Source organism: Macaca mulatta, chromosome 14, assembly GCF_049350105.2.
Source record: "Macaca mulatta isolate MMU2019108-1 chromosome 14, T2T-MMU8v2.0, whole genome shotgun sequence".
Lineage (NCBI taxonomy): Eukaryota > Metazoa > Chordata > Mammalia > Primates > Cercopithecidae > Macaca > Macaca mulatta.
Window position 1 is genome coordinate 56008407 of NC_133419.1, and position 23241 is coordinate 56031647.

Here is a 23241-nt window from a genome sequence, read left to right on the forward strand (position 1 = left end):
GTGACTGCAGGCGTGACCCATTGCTCCTGACTAATTATTTGTATTTTTTTTTTTTTTGTAGAGATGGGGTCTCACCATGTTGCCCAGACTGGTCTCAGACTCCTGGCCTCAAGTGATCCTCCCACCTCAGCCTCCCAAAAGTGCTGGGATTACAGGTGTGAGCCACTGTTCACACAATACAGGCAATACAGTATTTCTTTCTTTCTTTTTTCTTTTTTTTCTGAGACAGAGTCTTGCTTGTTGCCCAGGCTGGCGTGCAGTGGTGCGATCTCTGCTCACTGGAAGCTCCGCCTCCTGGGTTCACGCCATTCTCCTGCCTCAGCCTTCCAAGTAGTTGGGACTACAGTACAGATGCCCGCCACCACACCCAGCTAATTTTTTTTTTTTTTTTGTATTTTTAGTAGAGACAAGGTTTTACCGTGTTAGCCAGGACGGTCTTGATCTCCTGACCTTGTGATTCGCCTGCCTCGGCCTCCCAAAGTGCTGGGATTACAGGTGTGAGCCACTATGCCCGGCAATACAGTTTTTCTTAATTGCATTTCCTCCTCTCCATTCCTGTTGCTAATTTAGATCCTTATTTTTCTCCCATCTGAATTTCTACGAGAATCCAACTTCTCTCCAGGTATCCAGTCTAACCCTTCCCTAACCATCCTCCATGTTGACATCTTTCTAAAACAAAACGAAACAAAATCTTATTATGCTCTCTGCTGCTGAAATCCTCTGTGACTGCCCATCACCTATAGTTTAGTCTTTTTTTTTTTGAGAAGGAGTTTTGCTCTTGTTGCCCAGGCTGGAATGCAATGGCATGATCTCGACTCACCACAACCTCCACTTCCCGGATTCAAGCGATTCTCCTGCCTCAGCCTCCCGAGTAGCTGGAATTACAGGCATGCGCCAACACACCTGGCTAATTTTGTATTTTTAGTAGAGATGGGGTTTCTCCATGTTGGTCAGGCTGGTCTCAAACTCCTGACATCAGGTGCTCTGCCTGCCTTAGTCTCTCAAAGTGCTGGGTTTATGGTGTGGGCCACCGTGCCCAGCCCAGACTTCTTACATAGCATTCTTGACCTTTCATGACCTGGCCTTTACCAACTTCCCCAGACTCATCTTCCACTACTTTTAAACTAGCAACTGACACTCCAGCCACAACTAGTCATTTGTAGTCCTAGAAAATATCATATTCTCTTCCCTTCACTGTTTGGTGAGTTCATGAAAATCCTTCAAGACCCAACTGAACACCCATTCTCTATGAGGATCTGCAAGATTACTTTAGGAAGAAAAATTTACTCTCTCCTCCAGGGTGCCACAGCACTTTCTATATCCCTCAATTATATACCCCTCATTATGAAAAATTATTCATTCTAAAAGGGTCTCTCTCCTACTAGACTGTGATACTGCCCTTCCTGTGATTCCAACACTAAGTCCACTGACCAAAATGTCTGGCATGGGGTAGATGCTCAATAAATGTCTATCGTTTGACTGATTAAAGGAATGGAATGGAAATCTAATTCCTGAAGGAAATGAGAAGGTTAAGTGTAGAGAAAGTACAACATTGGGAAGGGAAAGATAGTTGTTTTGGAATATATGAAGAAGGATTAGACTTATCAGTATGGTCGGAGAGGAGCCATGACTGGATGATACAGGGGTGGGTTCTGGTCTGATAAATACTAGAATTACGGTGGCTCATGCCTGAAATCCCAGTGCTCTGGGATGCTGAGGCAGGAGGATCACCTGAGGCCAGGAGTTCAAGACCAGCCTGGATAACACAGTGAGCCCTCACCTCTGAAAAAAACATGTTTCTTTAATTAGCCAGGTGTGGTGGTACACGCCTGTAGTCCTTTGAACTATGGTTGTGCCACTGCACTTTGGCCTGGGCAACAGAGTGGGACCATCTCTAAAATCACACAAACAAACAAACACTAGAATTATTCAACAATGGAACAGATTGCCTCTTTTTAAAATGTACTTATTTATTTATTTAGAGATGGAGTCTCACTCTATTGTCCAGGCTGGAGTGCAGTGGCACAATGTTGTCTTACCCTGCCTCCTGGGTTCAAGTGATCCTCCTGCCTCAACCTACCTAGTAGGTGGAACTACAGGAGTGTGCCACCACACCAGCCAATTTCAATATTTTTAGTAGAGACAGGGTTTCACCACTTTGGCCAGGCTGGTCTCAAACTCCTGATCTCAAGTGATCCACCCGCTTTGGCCTCTCAAAGTGCTGTGATTATAGGTGTGAACCACTGCACCCAGCCCAACATTGCCTAAGACAGAAATTGCCTAATCACTGGGGGTTTCTCAGTAGCGGCTATTTCAGACCTGCTATAGTGGGAATTTTTCATGTATAGGGAAGAGGGAGGTTATATAAAACAACCTCCAGAGGACCTCTGTATGTGATGATCTAATTCAAGAAAGTGTTAAGGCTGATGCAGAATTAAAACTTGGTTAATAATCTTGCATACCAGTCAGAGGACAAAGAGTATAGTGTGAAATTAGTGACGTCAAAATGAGGAAGGAGATAAATGAGATGGTGTAAGAGCTTTGTACTTTTGAATCCTGAGTATCAAAACAGGGCAGATTAATCATTAAACCCTAAGAGAGATGGGTAAGGAGAGCATTCTCATGAAAGGGGCAGACACAGAAGGGTAAAAGAAGCACATTGTGCATATTTCCACCAGGTATTGAGACGGCCTTTGCTAGAGCTTAAAAATGGAATGAAGGTGGAATTATTTTAGGCTAGTAACATCTAGAAAATAATAACAAGTTTGACTATCAGAGAACCATTACACTGCGCTTTTTCTGGGGGAAATCAACATACCTATTCTATCGACTCTGTGAAGCTAGCTGAGTGAACTCTCATGATTCCTGATCTCTTAATGGTGCCATCATATGCTGATCACCTCAGCCAAATCTTTGTTTTTTCAATCTCACCTCCTGGATCTCATCAGCCACCAAATCCTATCCCTTTTCTGAGCTGTGTTTCACATGGATCCAGTACTTGTCAAGACCTCAGCCTCTCTGTGGCTGACCTTTATCATCTCACCTTTGAGCTACACCAAGAATACCATTTGGATTCTGCAGTCACAAACATTCTCTTTCTCCTCATCTCTCTGCACACAGTCTCTTTAAGCAGACTCCTGGAAAACCTCAGGGTTTCCAAACTTTGTGCCCTGGTATTTCAAAGTTTTCCTCAATGGGGAGCCAGCCTGCCTTTCAAGCCCAGGTTCACGGAAAGATTTAATTTGTTTGGCTTTTGATTGATACTTACATGCTGAGTTCCATCTTGGGATATGAGTGTAACTTGTTGACTCAGCCCAGATTGGGTTACTGTGGCTACTTGTGTAGAAACGACGTCGTCCCCTTCTACACCTGTTACATATGTAATCTGGGACCCCTTAAGAACATCTTCACCTTGACCTGTTTAAAACAAATCAATCATTTATTTGACCAACCAACCAATTTGTTTAGAAAATAGGATATTTTAAATATTAAAGAAAAAATTATATAAATTAAAATGTACATATATCATATTCTAAGTCATAAAAATGGCTTCCAGGACCTCCTTCCAATTCCTCCACCTCCACTTTTGCAAAGGCAAACCACATCAAAGCAGACCAAACAAAAAACTTTTCTGTATCATATTTAAATGCTCTGATTTTTAGGGACCTGTTTTATTCTCTTAGTTGGAGTAACTACTTGATACTGCATGTGTATTACGGGCAGGGAGGGGAGGAACTGTACAGGAAGACTAGCAAATAACCCTTCAAATACAGCAAGTATGCACTAAGTTCTCGCATTCACTTATGAAGCTGCTAAAGGCCAGGCACAGTGGCTCACACCTGTAATCCCAGCACTTTGGGAGGCCACGGCGGGCAGATTACCTGAGGTTGGGAGTTCGAGACCAGTCTGACCAACATGGAGAAACCACGTCTCTATTAAAAATACAAAATTAAGGCCAGGCAGGGTGGCTCACGCCTGTAATCCCAGCACTTTGGGAGGCCAAGGTGGGTGGATCATGAGGTCAAGAAATTGAGACCATCCTGGCTAACACAGTGAAACCCCATCTCGACTAAAAATACAAAAAAAATTAGCCGGGCGTGGTGGCAGGTGCCTGTAGTCTCAGCTACTCAGGAGGCTGAGGCAGGAGAATGGTGTGAACCTAGGAGGCAGAGCTTGCAGTGAGCCGAGATCGCGCCACTGCACTCCAGCCTGGGCAACAGAGCGAGACTCTGTCTCAAAAACAAAAACAAACAAAAATACAAAATGACCCAGGCCTGGTGGCATATGCCTGTAATCCCAGCTACTCGGGAGGCTGAGGCAGGAGAATCACTTGAACCCGGGAGGCAGAGGTTGTGGTGAGATGAGACTGCACCATTGCACTCCAGCCTGGGCAACAAGAGCGAAACTCCATCTCAAAAAAAAAAAAAAAAGAAGCTGTTAAAAGTGGTTAAGACTATTTTCATTTTCATAAACATTAACCACAAAGCCAGAACGGTTTGTAAACACACTCACTGATACTAAACTTGGTCTTTAGCACAAGTGATTGATTGCAAGGCATCAGTACACAATGACCTCACTGTGTAAAGACAATGTATGGCATATTATCTGAGGTATGGTTAATAATTTAGTGACACAAAAGGAAACTCCATCACTTCTTTATTTCATAAAGAACCAGCAAGTAAACAGCAATTTCAACAGTTCATTACTGCTATAACTGTCAACCAGGAAGATTCCTGGTACCTCTGTCTTTCATCATTTTCCACCTCCCATGAAGTCAGAAAGAGAGCAAAAAAAATGTTTCCCCCTCAAAGGACTTAATATGCTAATCTAAGAGGACTTCTCAAGTCAATGGTTAATCCATGCACTCATATGGCTACAGTCATCAAGGTGTAATTTCCATGACAGACATTACTTCATTTCTTTTTGTTCTGTTTCACAGCTATTTATATACCATTATTCCAATAGGTTACAAAACCCAGGGAACCATGTGAGAGAAAACAGAAATCCATCCCTATACTTTGAAAAGCAATCTTAGTTTTTTTTTTTTTTTTTTTTTGAAAATAAAATGTATGGGCCGGGCGCGGTGGCTCAAGCCTGTAATCCCAGCACTTTGGGAGGCCGAGACGGGCAGATCACGAGGTCAGGAGTTCGAGACCATCCTGGCTAACACGGTGAAACCCCGTCTCTACTAAAAAATACAAAAAACTAGCCGGGCGAGGTGGCGGGCGCCTGTAGTCCCGGCTACTCAGGAGGCTGAGGCAGGAGAATGGCGTAAAAACCCGGGAGGCAGAGCTTGCAGTGAGCTGAGATCCGGCCACTGCACTCCAGCCTGGGCGACACAGCGAGACTCCGTCTCAAAAAAAAAAAAAAAAGAAAAGAAAAGAAAAGAAAATGTATATTATTATATTATAGACTATTTTCTAGAATATAGGAACTTCCAGGCCAGGCGTAGTGGCTCATGCCTATAATCCCAGCACTTTGGGAGGGCGAGGTGGGCGGATCATGAGGTCAGGAGATCGAGAACATCCTGGCTAACACGGTGAAACGCTGTCTCTACTAAAAATACAAAAAATTAGCCGGGCTTGGTGGCGGGCGCCTGTAGTCCCAGCTGCTTGGGAGGGTGAGGCAGGAGAATGGCATGAACCTGGGAGGCGAAGCTTGCAGTGAGCTGGGATTGCACCACTGCACTCCAGCCTGGGCAACACAGCGAGACTCTGTCTCAAAAAGAAAAAAAAAAAAAAGAATATAGGAACTTCTGATAATCTGAAATATCAACATTTAAGGAAGAGACTTGAGGAAGGTTAAAAAATAAAAAAAGAGTCTTGCAAACTTAAGTCTGATATCATTAAAGCCTGCTTTCTAACTGAAAAGATTCAGCAGTTGTTGTAGTATCTTATTTACTTCCTTTCTCTTAGCAATTGTCAAATATACAGTACATTATTATTAACTTGTAGTCACACGCTGTGCAGATCTATGGTACTTATCCCTACTAACTGAAACTCTGTACTCTTTGACCAGTATCTCCCCAATTGATGTAATATCTAACCATGCACACTTACAGTGTTTTGGCTAGAAAATAATCACCATGAAGACTGATGGAATTGCTATTCTCCTACCATCACCTAACAAATACCTGAAAAGACAAATCAGGACTACAAGGAATCATCTGAGCAGATGACTTGTTCTTTCCCTTATTCTTCAACAAACTTTTTCCACCTAAATGTTTTTCAATGCTTCAATATCAGTTGTTAAAAATGAGAAAAGATGCCATCTCTTAATTTTCAAATTTACTTCATTTTAGAGGTACTCAGTGAAACTATAAGACAACTTGCTTTGTGTTTTAGAAGAACCTACTTCCTTTTACCTACTTACCTATGCTTATTTACCTGAAATAATTCAATGTAATTCTCTAAAATATTTTTCCAAGAGTTTACTGAAACAAATAATTTTGTCTCTTACAATAACATACTTAATAGCACCTGAATCAATGATGAGTTATTTGGGAGTACTTGTCTACTGTTACGATTAAGACCAACATCCTTAATGGACCCAAACAGCCTGGCTGCCCCTGCCTCACTCTCCAGTCTTGTTTCACCACCTTCCCAGGCAGTACTGCCCTACTGGCCAGGTTTCATCCAGTATCTCCAATTTACTTTGGTCTCTCCAACCTCCTGGCTCTCTGCATGTGCCATTCTCTCTATTTGGAACATTCTCTTGCCTTTGCTTCCTGCTTCCCTTCCCAGCAACCTCTGCTTCTTCACCCAGTTAACCTCTATTCAACCTCCAGATCTCTCTAAAAATTCCTTCCTTGACCTCCCAGACTAACATTCCCTTCTATACATCCCAGAGCACCACATACTTTTCTTCAATAGCACTTACTGCAGCTGTGAATTGTGTTTGTGTGATTATATGACTGACACATTATGATTTGAGAAAATGCTATGAATCATAAATTATGTTCATAACTGTTGATCCTCAAACTCAGAAACAAAATATAACAGACAAAACTCTCACCTGGGGGTGGCTCAAAGAAGGCTTCCTGCTCCTCCTCGATGGGCTCAGTATCGTTGTGGGCTGTCCGTTTGTGCATGGCCAGCGTGGAGATCTGCTTGTATGTCTTCCCACAGTGGTTACAGTTGTAAGGTTTGGAATGAGTGTGGACAACATGATGTTTGTACAAACTGGAATATTCTGTAAACCTTTTGTCACACCCAGGAACTGTACAAACATATGGCTTTTCCCCTAAAGAACAGCACCAACAAAAAGTTCAACTTTTACATATGTAGGCATAATCATTCCATACTTCATCCCCAGGGGGTAAAATACCTCTAAAAATAAATAATTGCCAAATCCCTCCTCATCCCACCATGAGGCAGCACACAAGAAAAGATTCCCTAACTATGGTTTTGACTTGACTCAAAAGGTAGTATGCATCCTTAGTGCTGTCTCCATGCATCAACACCAGGTTCCCTTTAATCTCAAGGAATGAGAAAAGGATGGAGATGTTGCCCAGTTTAACTTTAATGAAACTGTAATTTATTGTTTCCCATAATTAGATAACCTAGATACTGTTAGTGATACTCTATTAATAATGACAATAATAAATGCTATTATTACTGTAACTTATGCAGCTTCCTAAGAATTTTATAAAGATAATAAAAAAGGATTTTATTTAAAAGTCTATTAAACCTAGTTAGATATGTCAATACATCTGAAAGGACATACATGTTTCATTTAACTTAACCTGACTTCTTGCATCCAATCAAAAGCTACTGAGTATTTACTAAGAGCAAGCAGGCAATACATAGGGAAGTAAATACTTAAATTTTTGTCCCATGAAACAGCTTGAGAACATTATAGGCAGTACATATATTTTTAGGACTTTTTATTACAGAAAATTTCAAATATACACAGAAGTATAGAGAAATAGTACCCCATGTACCAATCATCCAGCTTCAACTATCAATTCATGACCAATATTGTTTCTTATATTTACTACCCATTTCCCCCTTCTTCCTGACCAGGATTATTCTGAAACAGTTCCAGGTAACACTCTTTTTCTTTCAGACTGTATACCTAAAAGATGTGTTCCTGCTTAAAAAATATGTAAACAAAATTAATATTACTTAATATCACAAAATATCTAGACAGTGCTAACATGTGGTGGTATACGGACCTAAAACTGAAAGCAAACTGGAACAAATTAACCTAATTGTTGAAATGAATACTTTTAACTACACTGAAGGGGTTGGGGTGGGGGAACAAATAAATTAATTAAGGTAGCTCATTTACACAGTATTTGACTTATGCCCTCAGTCTTGGGCTCAGTGGTGAGGGTGAGGGGAAGAATTGCAAACAAATATTCAGCTTGTCTGCAGTAGGCTTGTTTACTGTAGTGGTATGGGTGAGGGGTAGAATTGCAAACAAATATTCAGCTCATCTGCAGTAGGCTTGTTTACTGCAGTGGTATGGGTGAAGAGATTCTGAAACTATTTTAGTTGGAATAAAACACTGAGCAAATGAGTAAATATTTCAAATGCTGCTGGAAGTAAGGGCTCCAGCTGTGGAAAAGGGAGAATACAAATATGGAATGGGGGAAGAAAAAAAAAAGAAGAACCCTGTGGTGAAATGGAATTGGAGGTATTGGTGTGAATTCAGATTTTTAAAATGTACATATGAAAGTGTGTATACATATACATGTCCTGATTTATTCTCATTTCACACATTCCTTGGGTAACTGCACCTTTCCCAGTGGTTCTAAACACACTAAACCCACCCAAAATAATAAGATATTACACTAATGTACTGGAACATAAGTCTTATACATAACGTAATTGGCGACTGCTTCCTGTCCTCTGCCCAGTTCCCATTCTCAAAGCAGGCAGGTTAATGTTCTTATTTTGGTGGATGGTTGTTGAGATGTGGTGAGGGCAAGAGAAAGGGCAGCCAATCTCAACTTGGAAAAATCAGCCCAAGTGATATTTAGGCTGGAGCAGAAACTGCCACTAGGTGGCACCAAACCACAGCCAAGAGGCGAAAGGATTTGGATTGAGCTTTTGAGCTCCCTTACTGGCTAGTTGCATAGCCTGCCTCAACTGGGTCATCTGACTAGCCTTGCGGGGGGGGGGGGGGGGGGCAGAAGGACTGCATTTCTCAGGGCTGAATCTTTACACTCTACTAGATATTGTGACCAGTTATTGTAGCAGTTACTTGATCATTAGCCAATCTTTTCTTCCAGCCCACAACTACCTCTTAGGTCAGACCAACATTTATAACTGCATACTGACTGTCTCTACTCCAATTATTCTCAAACAGTCTACTAAAAGACCTGGGGAGCTTTTAATACATCCTGATGCCTGGGCCTCACCCCAGTCCAATTATGTCAGAATCTTTGCAGACAGGATCTGGAAAATCAGTCTATCAGTCTATTTTAAAGACTGATTTATGCAGCCTCATTTGAGAGCACTGCTCTACCTAAATGTTCCAAAGATATCGGTATGGCCAAACTTAATGTAGGCATCTCTCTTATTGAATGCTAATTTGCCCATAACATGTGTTGAATGGCTAGCTTTCAGATAATTAGTCTGTATTCCATTACTTTTTTCTTTTCTTTTTGAGACGGAGTCTCTCTCTGTCACCTAGGCTGGAGTGCAATGGTGTGAGCCACCACGCCTGGCCATAATTATTTAACAGTAAGTGAACTCATTTGTAGGTACGTGTTTATGTATAGCACATAAAAATTGAGTATCAGGGCTGGGAGTGGTGGTTCATGCCTATAATCCCAGCACTTTGGGAGGCCAAGGCGGGTGGATCACCTGAGATCAGAGTTCAAGATCAGCCTGGCCAACATGGTGAAACCCTGTCTCTACTAAAAATACAAAAATTAGCCAGGTGTGGTGGCAGGGGCCTGTAATCCGAGCTACTTGGGAGGCTGAGGCAGGAGAATTGCTTGAACCCAGGAGGCAGAGGATGCAGTGAGCTGAGGTCACGACACTGCACTCCAGCCTGAGTGACAGAGCGAGACGCCGTCTCAGAAAAAAAAAAAAAAAAAAAGTATTTTGGCCGGGCACAGTGGCTCACACCTGTAATCCTAGTGCTTTGGGAGGCTAAGGTAGGTGGATCACAATGTCAGGAGATGGAGACCATCCTGGCCAACATGGTGAAACCCCGACTCTACTAAAAATACAAAAATTAGCTGGGTGTGGTGGTGTGCGCCTGTAGTCCCAGCTACTCGGGAGGCTGAGGCAGGAGAATCGCTTGAACCCAGGAGGCGGAGGTTGCAGTGAGCCTAGATCATGCCATTGCACTCCACATTGGGTGACAGGGCGAGACTCCGTCTTAAAGAAAAAAGTATTTTAATTTTGAATTAACAAAAGTTTACTCTTAATACCAGTAATAAAACAATAATTAAAATTTTTCTTATAAAACGAATGCATATTCTGCCTTACTCTCACATTTGCCATTCCATTCTCACCCACCAAAACTATATCCACAAAATGGAGGATTAAAATTAAAAGCTTCTATACTGCAAACGATATCATCAAGAGAAAAAAAAAAAACCAGCCACAGAATGAAAGAAAATATCTGTAACTCATATCTAATAAGAGACTTAGATCCAGAATTAAAGTTACACAACTCAGTAATAAAGACACAACCCAATTTTTAAAATGGGCAAAGGATTTGAATAGACATTTCTCCAAAGAAGATATTACACGACTAATAAATACATAAAAAGATGCTTTGGCCAGGTGTGGTGGCTCACACCTGTAATCCCAGCACTTTGGGAGGCCGAGATGGGAGGATCACAAGGTCAGGAGTTTGAGACCAGCCTGACCAACATGGAGAAACCCCGTCTCTACTAAAAATACAAAATTAGCCGGGCGTGTGGCACATGCCTGTAATCCCAGCTACTAGGGAGGCTGAGGCAGGAGAATCACTTGAACCTGGGAGGCGGAGGTTGCAGTGAGCCAAGATTGCGCCATTGCACTCCAGCCTGGGCAACAAGAGCAAAACTCCATCTCAAAAAAAAAAAAGGTTTAGGAGGTACCTTAACTGTGACAGCACAATACGCAAGGCCTCTGGCTACCTCTCAGAACTCACCTTGTACAAATCTTCTACATGTACTTGATGCTCCTGTCATATGGAACCACTAAGTATCATGCTTTTTCATACCTTTGTGCCTTTCCCCATGACATTTCCCCTGCCAGGAATACCCTTCTCTCCTATGTGGTAAACTTCAGGATTGAGTCTGTATGCCGAATTTCCCCCAGAAAGCCTTCCCAAAATGCTTCTCCCATTCCTGCAGAAGTGACTGCCCCCCTCTCTGCTCCCACAGCATCTTGTCCATATAATGGGAGACACTGCAGCAACTTGATGTCTACTATCTCTTCCCAAGTAGCCTGCCCTTGGCAATGTCTTCTCTCTCTCTCTCTGTTTGATGGCTGGCAGGAGATACTCAATAACTGTTTGTTGGATAAATGAATGTATGAATGTTAAGGTGAAACTTTTTTAAGTTGCTTAATCTCCTTCCACCATGCCAAGTGATAGAAAGGAAGGAAGAGATTAGTTGGAAATGGTTTCTGGAAGAGGCAAGAGTTACAAGCCTTGAATGATAAAAGACCAAAAGATCAGAGATTGTTACCTGTGTGTATCCTCACGTGGTTTTTATAATTTGTTGCACTGGCAAATGCCCTCCCACATCCTGGCTCTGTGCAGTAATAAGGTCTTTCTCCTGTGTGTGTCCTAACATGCACTTTTCTGATATTTGATGTTGTAAAGGACCGACCGCAGCCTTCGAAGGGACACTTAAAGGGCCTTTCTCCTGCAAATATAAAGGGTAATACATTAAATGGTGCAAAAATATATAGAAGATTGAAATGTCTTATCCTTCAATCCTGCCTAGGATCATGCTCAAGACTCTAGCCTTCTGGTGCTGAACTTCCCTTTCGGCATTTTTTTTTTGGCGGGGGCGTTGGGGAAACAGCATCTTCCACTCCAAACTTAAATTTACATAAGAAACTGGGAATGGTATTCAAAACTAATCACTGATTACATAGTTCTCTAAGATGGAATCATCCAGGTAGGCAAAAAAATGAGCTGAGAAAAGCAGAGAGAAAAACATAAGAAATATAAAAGAAAAGTACAGTCAGGAACATGAATTAAATTAGAACAAACCCAGAATTTCCTAAAAGCTTGTATCCTACTTGATTTATTCTACAATATCTTGCAGGAAAAAAAATTTTGCTCTTTAAAAATATGGTGTTTTGACCAGCCTGGTCAACATGGTGAAACCCTGTCTCTACTAAAGATACAAAAAATTAGTCGGGCGTGGTGGTGGGTGCCTATAATCCCAGTTACTCAGGAGGCTGAGGTGGGAGAATTGCTTGAACTCAAGAGGCGGAGGTTGCAGTCAGCCGAGATCGTGCCATTGCACTCCAGCCTGGGTGACAGAGCAAGACTCTGTCTCGAGAGAAAAAAAAAAAAAGGTGTTTTAAGTAATGTTCAACAAGATAATGCCTAATATTAACTGTGTCAGGAAATAGTAGGTGTTCAAGAAACACTTGTGTTAATGAACCAGAAAAAAAAAAAAAAAAAGGAAAGAAAATATAGCGCCTAGCACATATGTCAAAAACACCTGCTGGACATACTACTACTACTCTCATTATCTAAGTTTATAAAAAGTCTGGCCAGGCACAGTAGTGCATGCCTGCAATCCCAGCACTTTGAGAGGCTAAGGCAAGCTGATCACTTGAGCTCAGGAGTTCAAGACCAGCCTGAGCAACATGGCGAAACCCCATCTCTACAAAAAAAATACAAAAATTTAGCTGGGTGTGGTGGTGCACACTGGTAGTCCCAGCTACTCGGGAGGGTGAGACGGGGGATCACCTGAGCACGAGAAGTCAAGGCTGTAGTGAGCTGTGACTGTGCCATTGCACACCAGCCTAGGCACTGAAGTGAGACACTGTCTCAAAAAAAAAAAAAAATCTGCTTTACCAATTATGTTTCTTTCCTTCATATTTGCTTTATACAATCTTGGACCACAAAAGGCCTTTAAATTGTCAAGCAAGAAGTAGCCTTTGCTTTTGATTCCCATGTACCCTTTTCTAGGTAGAGCTCAAATTAGGCAAACAACTTCTGGGGAAGGGAAAAAAATATTTCTTTATGTAGACAGATACAGATATTTATCTATATATAGTAAGGATGTTAAATTTTTTTTTTTTTTTTTTTTTTTTTTTGAGACGGAGTCTCGCTCTGTCGCCCAGGCTGGAGTGCAGTGGCGGGATCTCGGCTCACTGCAAGCTCCGCCTCCCGGGTTCCCGCCATTCTCCTGCCTCAGCCTCCCGAGTAGCTGGGACTACAGGCGCCTGCCACCTCACCCGGCTAGCTTTTTTGTATTTTTTAGTAGAGACGGGGTTTCACCCTGTTAGCCGGGATGGTCTCGATCTCCTGACGTCGTGATCCGCCCGTCTCGGCCTCCCAAAGTGCTGGATTACAGGCTTGAGCCACCGCGCCCGGCCGGATGTTAAATTTTTTTAACAGACGGAGTCTCACTGCGTTGCTCAGGCTGGAATGGAGTGGCTCTTCACAGGCACGACGGTTGCACACTGCAGCCTCGAACTCCTACCCTCAAGCAATCCTCACACCTCAGCCTCCCAGGTAGCTGAGACCACAGGCACATGCCACCATGCCTGGCTAGTTTGTTGTTTTTCCTTTGGTCAAATGAAATTATGATTTCCCTATTGGTGCAAAGCATTCCAAAAGATTTCTCCCCTTAAGTATGAAATCATTTTAAAAGGAGCAGGAATCTTTGATCCTATCTTTAGTAAGTTTTATTCACTATGTCAGCCTAAGGAAAACAAAGAGTTTATCTTAGGCAAGTCTTTTTCTCTTGGATCTAGATGACCTCTAAAGTATTCCCAGCTCTGACATGCTAATGATAGGGAATCAACTGTTCTAGAATAATTTTCACTGTATTACTACTCTGATACCGTAACATCCTGCTTTGTTTTTGCACTGAAATCTTCTGTATTTGTTACAGAAGTCCTTATGCCCCTTACTCAATCCCACACTATACCAATGAAAACATCATGATTTTAAAGCTGTTATATGAACATGTGGTTTGACAAATGAATACAATGAAATAAATCACAATTCTGACGTTTTTAAATCAATATTTATAGAACTAGATTATTGGTTTGATATAGCTTTTATATAACAAGTTGGTTTTATTTGCAAATTCAAGTAGAATTTATGGGAGCTTGGAAATACTCACCTCTGATACAATAAATAAAAAGTGCATGAATGAGATGGAAGCAGGGACCTACAGTTCTGTTCCTCAATGTTGTAAAGTAAAGCCAATTTGGGGTCACACTTGAGTTGCAGGTTAAACATTAATAGCTGCAAGAATCCTACATGGAAATTAGCTAAACTATTTCATATATTTCCACATATGGGGACACAGCTATCACACCATGTTTAAAACATCTATACTAAAATCCCAAACTAAATTACCTTAATGCTGCATTATTTAGTCAACAGCTCATAATAGCATCTCTTATCAATAGCTGCTGAACTTTTTTTAGCTCCAATCCAAAGCAAATATTTACCTTATTAATACCAACTCCACAAGTAATCAAGTATAAGGAGGAGAGGAGATGGTCGGGGAGATAAGAATAAAGTACTATTTAGGAAAAGAAGATAAAATTTAAAGAGAAATGATCACAAAAAATAATGAGTCTTCCTTTCTGTGGGGCTGTTGGGGTTCAGACACTTTCTTTAGCAGCTGCTTAATGCAGGAAAACAACTGGGTGCCTTAGGTTCTGTCTCAGCTCGGCTGCTAATTAGATGTGTAATCCTAGGTAAATAAACTTGTTGCCCAGACAACTCCTAAAACCTGAGAGAGTTCGTGGTCTAGGGCCACTGTTAATCCTTTCTGGGACATAGACCCTTCTGAGAATCTAACAGAGCTATGGGACCTCATCCTGAAAAGCAGCAGACATGCACAAACAGCAAGTCATATGGAATTTCAGGGTTTTAAGAGAGGTCCTTGATACTGACTTCCTGAAACTCTTCCAGAGACTCCTTCCTCAAGTCCCCTCCCTGCAGATTTAAGAATTCCTGGCCTAATATGACACTCTGTTTCCACTAGTACCTGTATGAGTTCTGATGTGTTTCTGTAGATCTCCTGAAGTTTTGAAAGATTTAGTACAATTATCTTCTGAACACCGATATGGCTTTTCTCCTGTATGAGTTCTGACGTGACTTTTTAATCCATAACCTTTAAGAAAAAATTAAAAGAAATGTCATTACACAATATTCCTCTAAACGTGCACACTGAGATTAAGTCACTGAAAAATATAGTCAATACCAAGTATAAAATATTAGGCAAATACACTGAATAACTATTTAAAATGTACAAAAGGGCCAGGCACGGTGGCTAACACCTGTACCCCCAGCACTTTGGGAGACCAAGGCGGGCGGATCACCTGAAGTAAGGAGTTCCAGCCCAGCCTGGCCAACATGGTGAAACTCCGTCTCTACTAAAAACACAAAAAATTATCCGGGTGTGGTGGTGCATGCCTGTAGTCCCGGCTACTTGGGAGGCTGAGACAGGAGAATCGCTTGAACCCAGGAGCGGAGGTTGCGGTCAGCCGAGATCACGCCACTGCACTCCAGCAACAGAGTGAGATTCCATCTCAAAAACAAACAAACAAAAAAATGTACAAAAGTATCACAGCTCAGGACTGCCATCCTAAAAATTCAATAGTTTCATTTCTGTCTAGAAGAGGCTGTGTGTTTCTTTCTAAAGTGCTTCAGTTTTGTTTTTTTTTTTTTTTTTTTTGAGACAGAGTCTTGCTCTGTCACCCGGGCTGGAGTGCAGTGGCGTGATCTCGGCTCACCGCAAGCTCCGCCTCCCGGGTTTACGCCATTCTCCTGCCTCAGCCTCCTGAGTAGCTGGGACCACAGGTGCCCACCACCACACCCGGCTAATTTTTTGTATTTTTAGTAGAGACGGGGTTTCACCGTGTTAGCCAGGATGGTCTCGATCTCCTGACCTTGTGATCCACCCGCCTCAGCCTCCCAAAGTGCTGGGATTACAGGTGTGAGCCACCGCGCCTGGCAAGTGCTTCAGTTTTATCAGATGTTCTCATACTCCAAAAGCTCAAAGTAGAATCAAGACATGGAATGAAGAATGGAAGCCAGGAGGTCTGGTGCCAGTCCTGGCCCTGCTGGATGCAGAGGTCTCATCCCATTGCTAAGGCCTGTCCTGATGTTGGAGTCTATGGCAGCCTTTAAAGCTTGGCTTTTATTTTCCTGCTAAAATAAACAGAATGTGGAGGAGTGAAAAGTATCAAACACAGCAGGCAGGCCGGGTGCAGTGGCTCACACCTGTAATCCCAACACTTTGGGAGGCCAAGACGGATGGAATACTTGAGACCAGGAGTTTGAGAGCAGCCTGGCCAACATAGTGAAACCCCATCTCTACTAAAAACACAAAATATTAGCCAGGCATGGTGTCGCGCGCCTGTAATCCCAGCTACTTGGGAGACTGAGGCACTAGAATTGCTTGAACCTGGGAGGCAGAGGTTGCAGTGAGCCAAGATCCTGCCACTGCACTCCAACCTGAGTGAGCGACAGAGTGAAACTGTGGGAAGGGAGAGAGGGAGGGAGGGAGGGAGGGAGGGAGGGAGGCAGGAAGGCAGGAAGGCAGGAAGGCAGGAAGGAAGGAAGGAAGGAAGGAAGGAAGGAAGGAAGGAAGGAAGGAAAAAACACAGCAGGCAGAGACAGGTCAGTGAAGAAAGAACAGAGGGGTCTAGAGCAAGCAGGACAAAAGGCAGTTATGAGAGAGACTGAAGAACTGATCATGTGCTTCTGCAGATTCAGACACAGCCAAGGGGTCAGTTCCTTCCACTAGCCTGTCTCTACTTGACCCCTAATTAGAACCAAGAAAAAAACAAAATTCATACTTTTACCTGTTGCAAATGCCTTCCCACAGCCTGCATGCTCACACTGATAAGGCCGATCTCCTGTGTGTGACCTCTCATGGACCTGTGATTAAAATGCAGGCATGATTCTATTTCCTTTACCTATTCCTCAGGAATATGGTTGCAACACAGACCTACTTTTTCCCACACTGCTAAATGATTTTGTTGTATGCTTTTTTTTCCTTATAAAAAAGACAACTTCACAAAAACGATAGCCCAATAGTTCTCAATATAGACCTAAATGTTAAATATTAAGAGGTACCTACTAATAATATTTTAAGTAGGGAACAGGAACGTTTGAGGTGTGAGCTTTCTCGAGTGGTCAAAGGTGTTTGCATGAAACATACACGTGATGAGAAACTAGAAGCAGGGGGCTGGGAGAGGCTACACAACGTAAGGTTCAGAGTGTGGAGGCTGCTGCTAGAGGGGCCTGGATCTGAGGCAAGGATCCACCACTGCCCAGTGGTGTGGACATGGGCACTTGCCTTCTCTAAGCCTCAAAGGCCTCTCTGAAAAGTAGGGACACAATAGTATCTACCATAGAGGGATGCTGTGACAAATGAGTAACAATGACAATGGCTAACATTTACTGAACATTTACCACATCAGGCCACTCTTTTTAGTACTTTATGTGTATGGTATTAATTTAAGTTTTACAACCACTCTGAGAGGGAGACAACTCTTAGGATCCAATTTTATAGATGAGGAAAATGAGGTACTAAGAGGTCAACTAACATGCCAAGGTTACTGATAAATAGTGAAGATGGGCCCTAGGGTCACTATTCCAGATATGCTAAGTGCACACTTCGTGACACATTGGAAGTTCTTTAACAAATCTTAGCTATTATTGAGTCATGGTATATTCTGTTACATATAGCAACAAGTGAAATAATAATACTTAGCCCAAATATTTATGTATTTATTATTATTTTTTTGAGATGGAGTTTCGCTTTTTGCTGCCCAGGCTAGAGTGCAGTGGCGCAATCTTGGTTCACTGCAACCTCTGCCTCCCGGGTTCAAGCAATTCTCCTGTCTCAGCCTCCCGAGTAGCTGGGATTACAGGCGCCTGCCACCGCGCCCGGCTAATTTTGTATTTTTAGTAGAGACAGGGTTTCACCATGTGGCCAGGCTGGTCTCGAACTCCTGATCTCAGGTGATCCACCCACCTCGGCCTCCCAAAGTATTGGGATTACAGGCGTGAGCCACTGCACCCGGCCTTAGCCCAAATATTTAAAAGACAAATTAATACCAACTTTTGCTAGATTTCAGTGAATTAACAGAGATGTGTGACTACACACATATCTCTCATATAATTATATGGATTTCATACTTGACAACATATATTCAAATACATAGAGTACCTACCATGTGCCAGGTAGTATCCTGGACACTAGGAATACAGAGATGAAAAAAACACAGTCCAAGCCCTCAAAAAATTAACAGTCTCTAAAGTCTGCATAGGTTTTTACATGTCTGTGTATGAGTGTGACCAAGTCCCAGTATCTTGATAACTGGGACAAAACAGTGGCATCTGAATTACACAAAAATATGATCTTAGTATTTAATATCCTAGGTATTCTCATAACCAGATAGAACATTTCTTTTATATATACCTTGAGATGATGAGCTGTTGTATATAATTTTCCACATCCATCATATTCACATCGAAATGCCTTCTCTCCACTCTGCTGAGATTTAGCAGTTACTCTTGCAGCATGTCCTTGTAAAACAATCTAAATAAAACAAATAGTATCATTTAAATTACTTAAGCCAGGCACAGTGGCTCATGCCAGTAATCCTAGCACATGGGGAGGCAGAGGTAGGCTGATCATTTGAGCCCAGGAGTTCAAGACCAGCCTGGGCAACACAGCAAAACCCTGTCTCTATATAAAAAAATATTAAAAAGTTACCCAGGTGTAGTGGTGCATCTGTGGTTTCCAGGCACTTGGGAAGCTGAGGTGGGAGGATCACCTGAGCCCAGGGAGGTCAAGGCTGCAGTGCACTGTGGTTGCACCACTGCACTCCAGCCTGGGTGACAGAGTGAGACCTGTCTCAATCAATCCATCAATAATACAGAAATAAAATGGACAAATTATGATTTTCAGAATAAAAAAGATAAAACTGTTATGTGGGTTTCCAATCTCAGGTCATCACTTTATTAGGATTCTCACCCTAAGTCAGTCACATTAATTCCATTGCATGGCTGAATTCAGTGACTCTGAAAGTACAGCAGTCAAAAGGAGAGTCACAGAAATACACAGCTGGAGCTCACAGATTATTCCCACTCTAGAAAATCAACATAAGTAGCATCTTCATTGGATGCAGGTATTCCTTGATATACTCAAGTGATCCGTCTACCTGCTTTTTTTAAGAATCTGTGTCCTAAAAACAATGCCAGAAGTGTTTTCAATTTCAAAAGCAATGAGAAAGGGGGGAATTAGATCATCTGAGTCACCTATAGGAAACATTACAATCCATACAAAAAAATTACTACTCTGCACTTATATTCATTAGAAGATCATTTTTCTGGGATGTAATACCATAAAAATCCAAACACTGATTTTTAAAGGCTTTTTAAAATAGAAATTAGGGTATCATAAAAATTGAAGAATGACTTTCTACTCTGTGGGCCATGTGGTGATAGTGTTGCAACATCCTATCTCTGCAGACTGTCACACATGGCACATAATTCTGGGTAATGACCTACTACAATTACACACATCCCAGAATGGTAAGGGGAGAGAAAGGAGGAGTTACAGAGGCTAGAATAACAGTGGGGGAATTGAGAAATACCCTGCATTAGGTGACAAGAATATAGAAAGACTTTGACTTTTCCTTGTAATATAAATCAACTAAAAAACAAGCAGGAGAGATCTCAGTGTAATTGTTAAATTACAAGCTATTTATTTTGTCATCCCCATACTGTGGTATGTCTATTAAACGTTGCAGACCATAATTATCTGAACGAAGGTAGATCTGTTGATAAAATATTTGTATAAAAGTATGCATAGGCCAGGTGCAGTGGCTCACGCCTGTAATCCTAGCACTTTGTGAGGCCAAGGTGGGCGTGTCACGAGGTCAAGAGATCGAGAACATCCTGGCCAACATGGTGAAACCCCATCTCTACTAAAAATACAAAAATTAGCTGGGCGTGGAGGTGCACAGGCCTACAGTCCAGGCTACTCGGGAGGCTGAGGCAGAAGAATCGCTTGAACCCAGGAGGCGGAGGTTGCAGAGAGCTGAGATCACGCCACTGCACTCCAGCCTGGAGACAGAGTGAGATTCTGTCTCAAAAAAAAAAAAAAAAAAAAAGTATGCATAATTCCCAATGGGCAAAAGGGAAATGTTCATTATAGACTGAAAAGTGCCTATACAAAGAATAATGTAATTCTACATCTTTTCTGTCTAGAAAATTCCATCTCTCTACTTCCATGAGGCCTGTTCTCATCATTCCAAACATAGATGATTCTTCACTTCCTCAGCAAACCTGTGATATTTAGCTTATATCACTGGTATGAAACTTGACCTTCACACTGTCTTGTTGTAAAGATATTTATATTTCCTTCTCTTCCCTATTAGTCTATCAGTTACTTGAAGTCAAGAACTATGTCTTATATGCCTTCATAACTCACAGTGCTAGGTTCACCCTGAAAATGTCGTAAGATTTATAAAAGGATTCATACCACTAAAATATATGAACAGAATTACAAGAAATTTTTCTTTTTAGGGGTATTTTTAAAGTTCTAAAATTAAGATTGTGGTAACTGTTCAATTTTTTGAATTTACTAAAAACCACTAAGCTGTATACTCTAATGGGTAAATTTAAGTATGCAGGCTGTGCCAGGCACGGTGGCTCAGGCCTGTAATCTCAACACTTTGGGATGCCAAGGTGGGTGGATCACCTGAGGTCGAGTTCGAGACCAGTCTGACAAACACAGTGAAACCCTGTCTCTACTAAAAATACAAAATTAGGGCTGGGTGCAGTGGCTCACAACTGTAATCCCAGCATTCTGGGAGGCCAAGGTAGGCGAATTCACCTGAGGTTGGGAGTTCCAGACCAGCCTAGCCAACACAGTGAAACCCTGTCTCTACTAAAAATTACAAAAAATAGGCGGGCGTTGTGGCATGTGCTTATAATTCCAGCTACCAGGGAGACAGTGGCAGGAGACTCGCTTGAACCTGGGAGGCAGAAGATGCAGTGAGCCGAGATCAAGCCACTGCACTCCAGCCTGGGAAAGGAGCAAGCCTCCGTCTCAAAAAAAAAAAAAAAAAGGCCGGGCGCGGTGGCTCAAGCCTGTAATCCCAGCACTTTGGGAGGCCGAGATGGGCGGATCACGAGGTCAGGAGATCGAGACCATCCTGACTAACACGGTGAAACCCCGTCTCTACTAAAAATACAAAAATTAGCCGGGCGTGGTGGTGGGCGCCTGTAGTCCCAGCCACAGGGAGGCTGAGGCAGGAGAATGGCATGAACCCGGGAGGCGGAGCTTGCAGTGAGTGGAGATCGCGCCACCGCACTCCAGCCTGGGAGACAGAGCGAGACTCCGTCTCAAAAAAAAAAAAAAAAAAAATTAGCTAGGTGTGGTGGCGAATGCCTATAATCTCAGCCACTTGGAAGGCTGAGGCAGGAGAATCACTTGAACCCAGGAGGTAGAGGTTGCACTGAGCTAAGATCATGCTATTGCACTCCAGCCTGGGCAATAAGAGCAAAACTCCATCTCAAACAAACAAAACTAAATGAATCAATAAATAAATAGTATGTAGGCTGGGCACAGTGGCTCAAGCCTATAATCCCAGCACTTTTGGAGGCCAAGAAAGGCAGATCATTTGAGATCAGGAGCTCGAGACTATCCTGGGCAAATGGTGAAACCCCATTTCTACAAAAAATGCAAAAACATCAGCTGTGCATGGTGGCACCTGCCTATAACTCCAGCTACTCAGGACTGAGGTGAGAGGATTGTTCAAGTCCAGGAGGTTAGGCTGCAGCAAGCTGTGTTTGTGCCACTGCACTCCATCCTGGGTGACAGAGTAAGACACCTGTCTTTCTTTTTTTTGAGACGGAGTCTCGCTCTGTCACCCAGGCTGGAGTGTAGTGGCACAATCTCGGCTCACTGCAAGCTCCACCTCCCGGGTTCATGTCATTCTCCTGCCTTAGCCTCCCAAGTAGCTGGGACTACAGGCACCCGCCACCATGCCCAGCTAATTTTTTTTGTATTTTTAGTAGAGACGGGGTTTCACCGTGTTAGCCAGGATGGTCTCGATCTCCTGACTTTGTAATCTGCCTGCCTTGGCCTCCCAAAGTGCTGGGATTAGGGGTGTGAGCCACCATGCCCAGCTGACACCTGTCTTAATAAACAAAAAAGTAACAGAAATAAAATAGATAAAATTACAGTGACAAAGCGAGACCCTGTCTCAAAAATTTAAAAAAAAAAAAAGTATGTAAAATATATCTTTTTCTTGTTTTAAGAAATTGGAGTCTTGCTATGTTGTCCACACTAGACTCAAGTTCTTGGGTTCAAGGAATCCTCCTGTCTCAGCTTCCTGAATAGCTGGAACTACAGGCATGTAACACTTTGCCCAGCTAGTATGTGAAATATATCTTAATAAAACTATAAGAAATGGAAATCAAATATTATTAGAACAAAAAAGTTTCTTAGGCCAAATGCAGTGGTTCATGCCTATAATTCCAACACTTTAGGAGGCCAAGGTGGGAGGATCGTTTGAACCAAGGAGTTTGAGACCGGCATGGGAAACATGGGGGAACCCCCATCTCTGCAAAAGATAAAAAACTAGCTGGGTGTGGTGGTGTGTACCTGTGGTCCCAGCTACATGGGAGGCTGAGGTGGGAGGATCACCTGAGCCTTGGGAGATCAAGGCTGCAGTAAGCTATGATCGCCCCACTGCACTCCAGCTTGGGCGTCAGAATGAGATCCTGTCTCAAAAAAATCAGTTTCTGTTTACATCTCATGAAAACAGAAGAGCCTCTATGAACCCTTTAAAAATTAGCTATTATTTTAATAACTTCATTATAATTTTTTTCATGTATTGTAACAGCAACACATATACTCTGGAGGAATCTGGATACCATAGTGAAGAACAAAAAGTTCAACCAGGCACGGTAGCTCACATCTGTAATCCCAGCACTTTTGAGAGATTGAGGCAGATGGATCACTTGAGCCCAGGAGTTGGAGACCAGTCTGGGCAACATGGCAAAACCCCATTTCTACAAAAAAATACAAAAATTAGCTGGGCATAG

The 23241-nt window shown here is 42.4% G+C and overlaps 1 protein-coding gene across 36 annotated transcripts in view; it reads right to left on the reverse strand.

Annotated features, from left to right (window-relative positions):
• The window catches only part of ZNF143 (zinc finger protein 143), a 63473-nt gene that overhangs the window by 12297 nt on the left and 27935 nt on the right, over positions 1–23241 (reverse strand). For 32 of the 36 annotated variants that reach the window (XR_013404029.1, XR_013404030.1, XM_077963450.1 and 29 more), the window contains 6 exons: positions 18599–18718; positions 16974–17049; positions 15152–15277; positions 11642–11821; positions 7015–7242; positions 3269–3417 (listed from right to left, as the gene is read on the reverse strand). Coding sequence is in view for 30 of the 36 variants with exons in the window: in XM_077963450.1 (XP_077819576.1) it covers positions 3269–3417; positions 7015–7242; positions 11642–11821; positions 15152–15277; positions 16974–17049; positions 18599–18718 (879 nt within the window). In the remaining 6 variants the exon portion in view is untranslated. Of the gene's footprint in view, positions 1–2319; positions 3418–7014; positions 7243–11641; positions 11822–15151; positions 15278–16973; positions 17050–18598; positions 18719–23241 lie in introns of all 36 variants that reach the window. The other 4 variants (XR_013404034.1, XR_013404033.1, XR_013404031.1 and 1 more) reach the window with 1 other exon arrangement.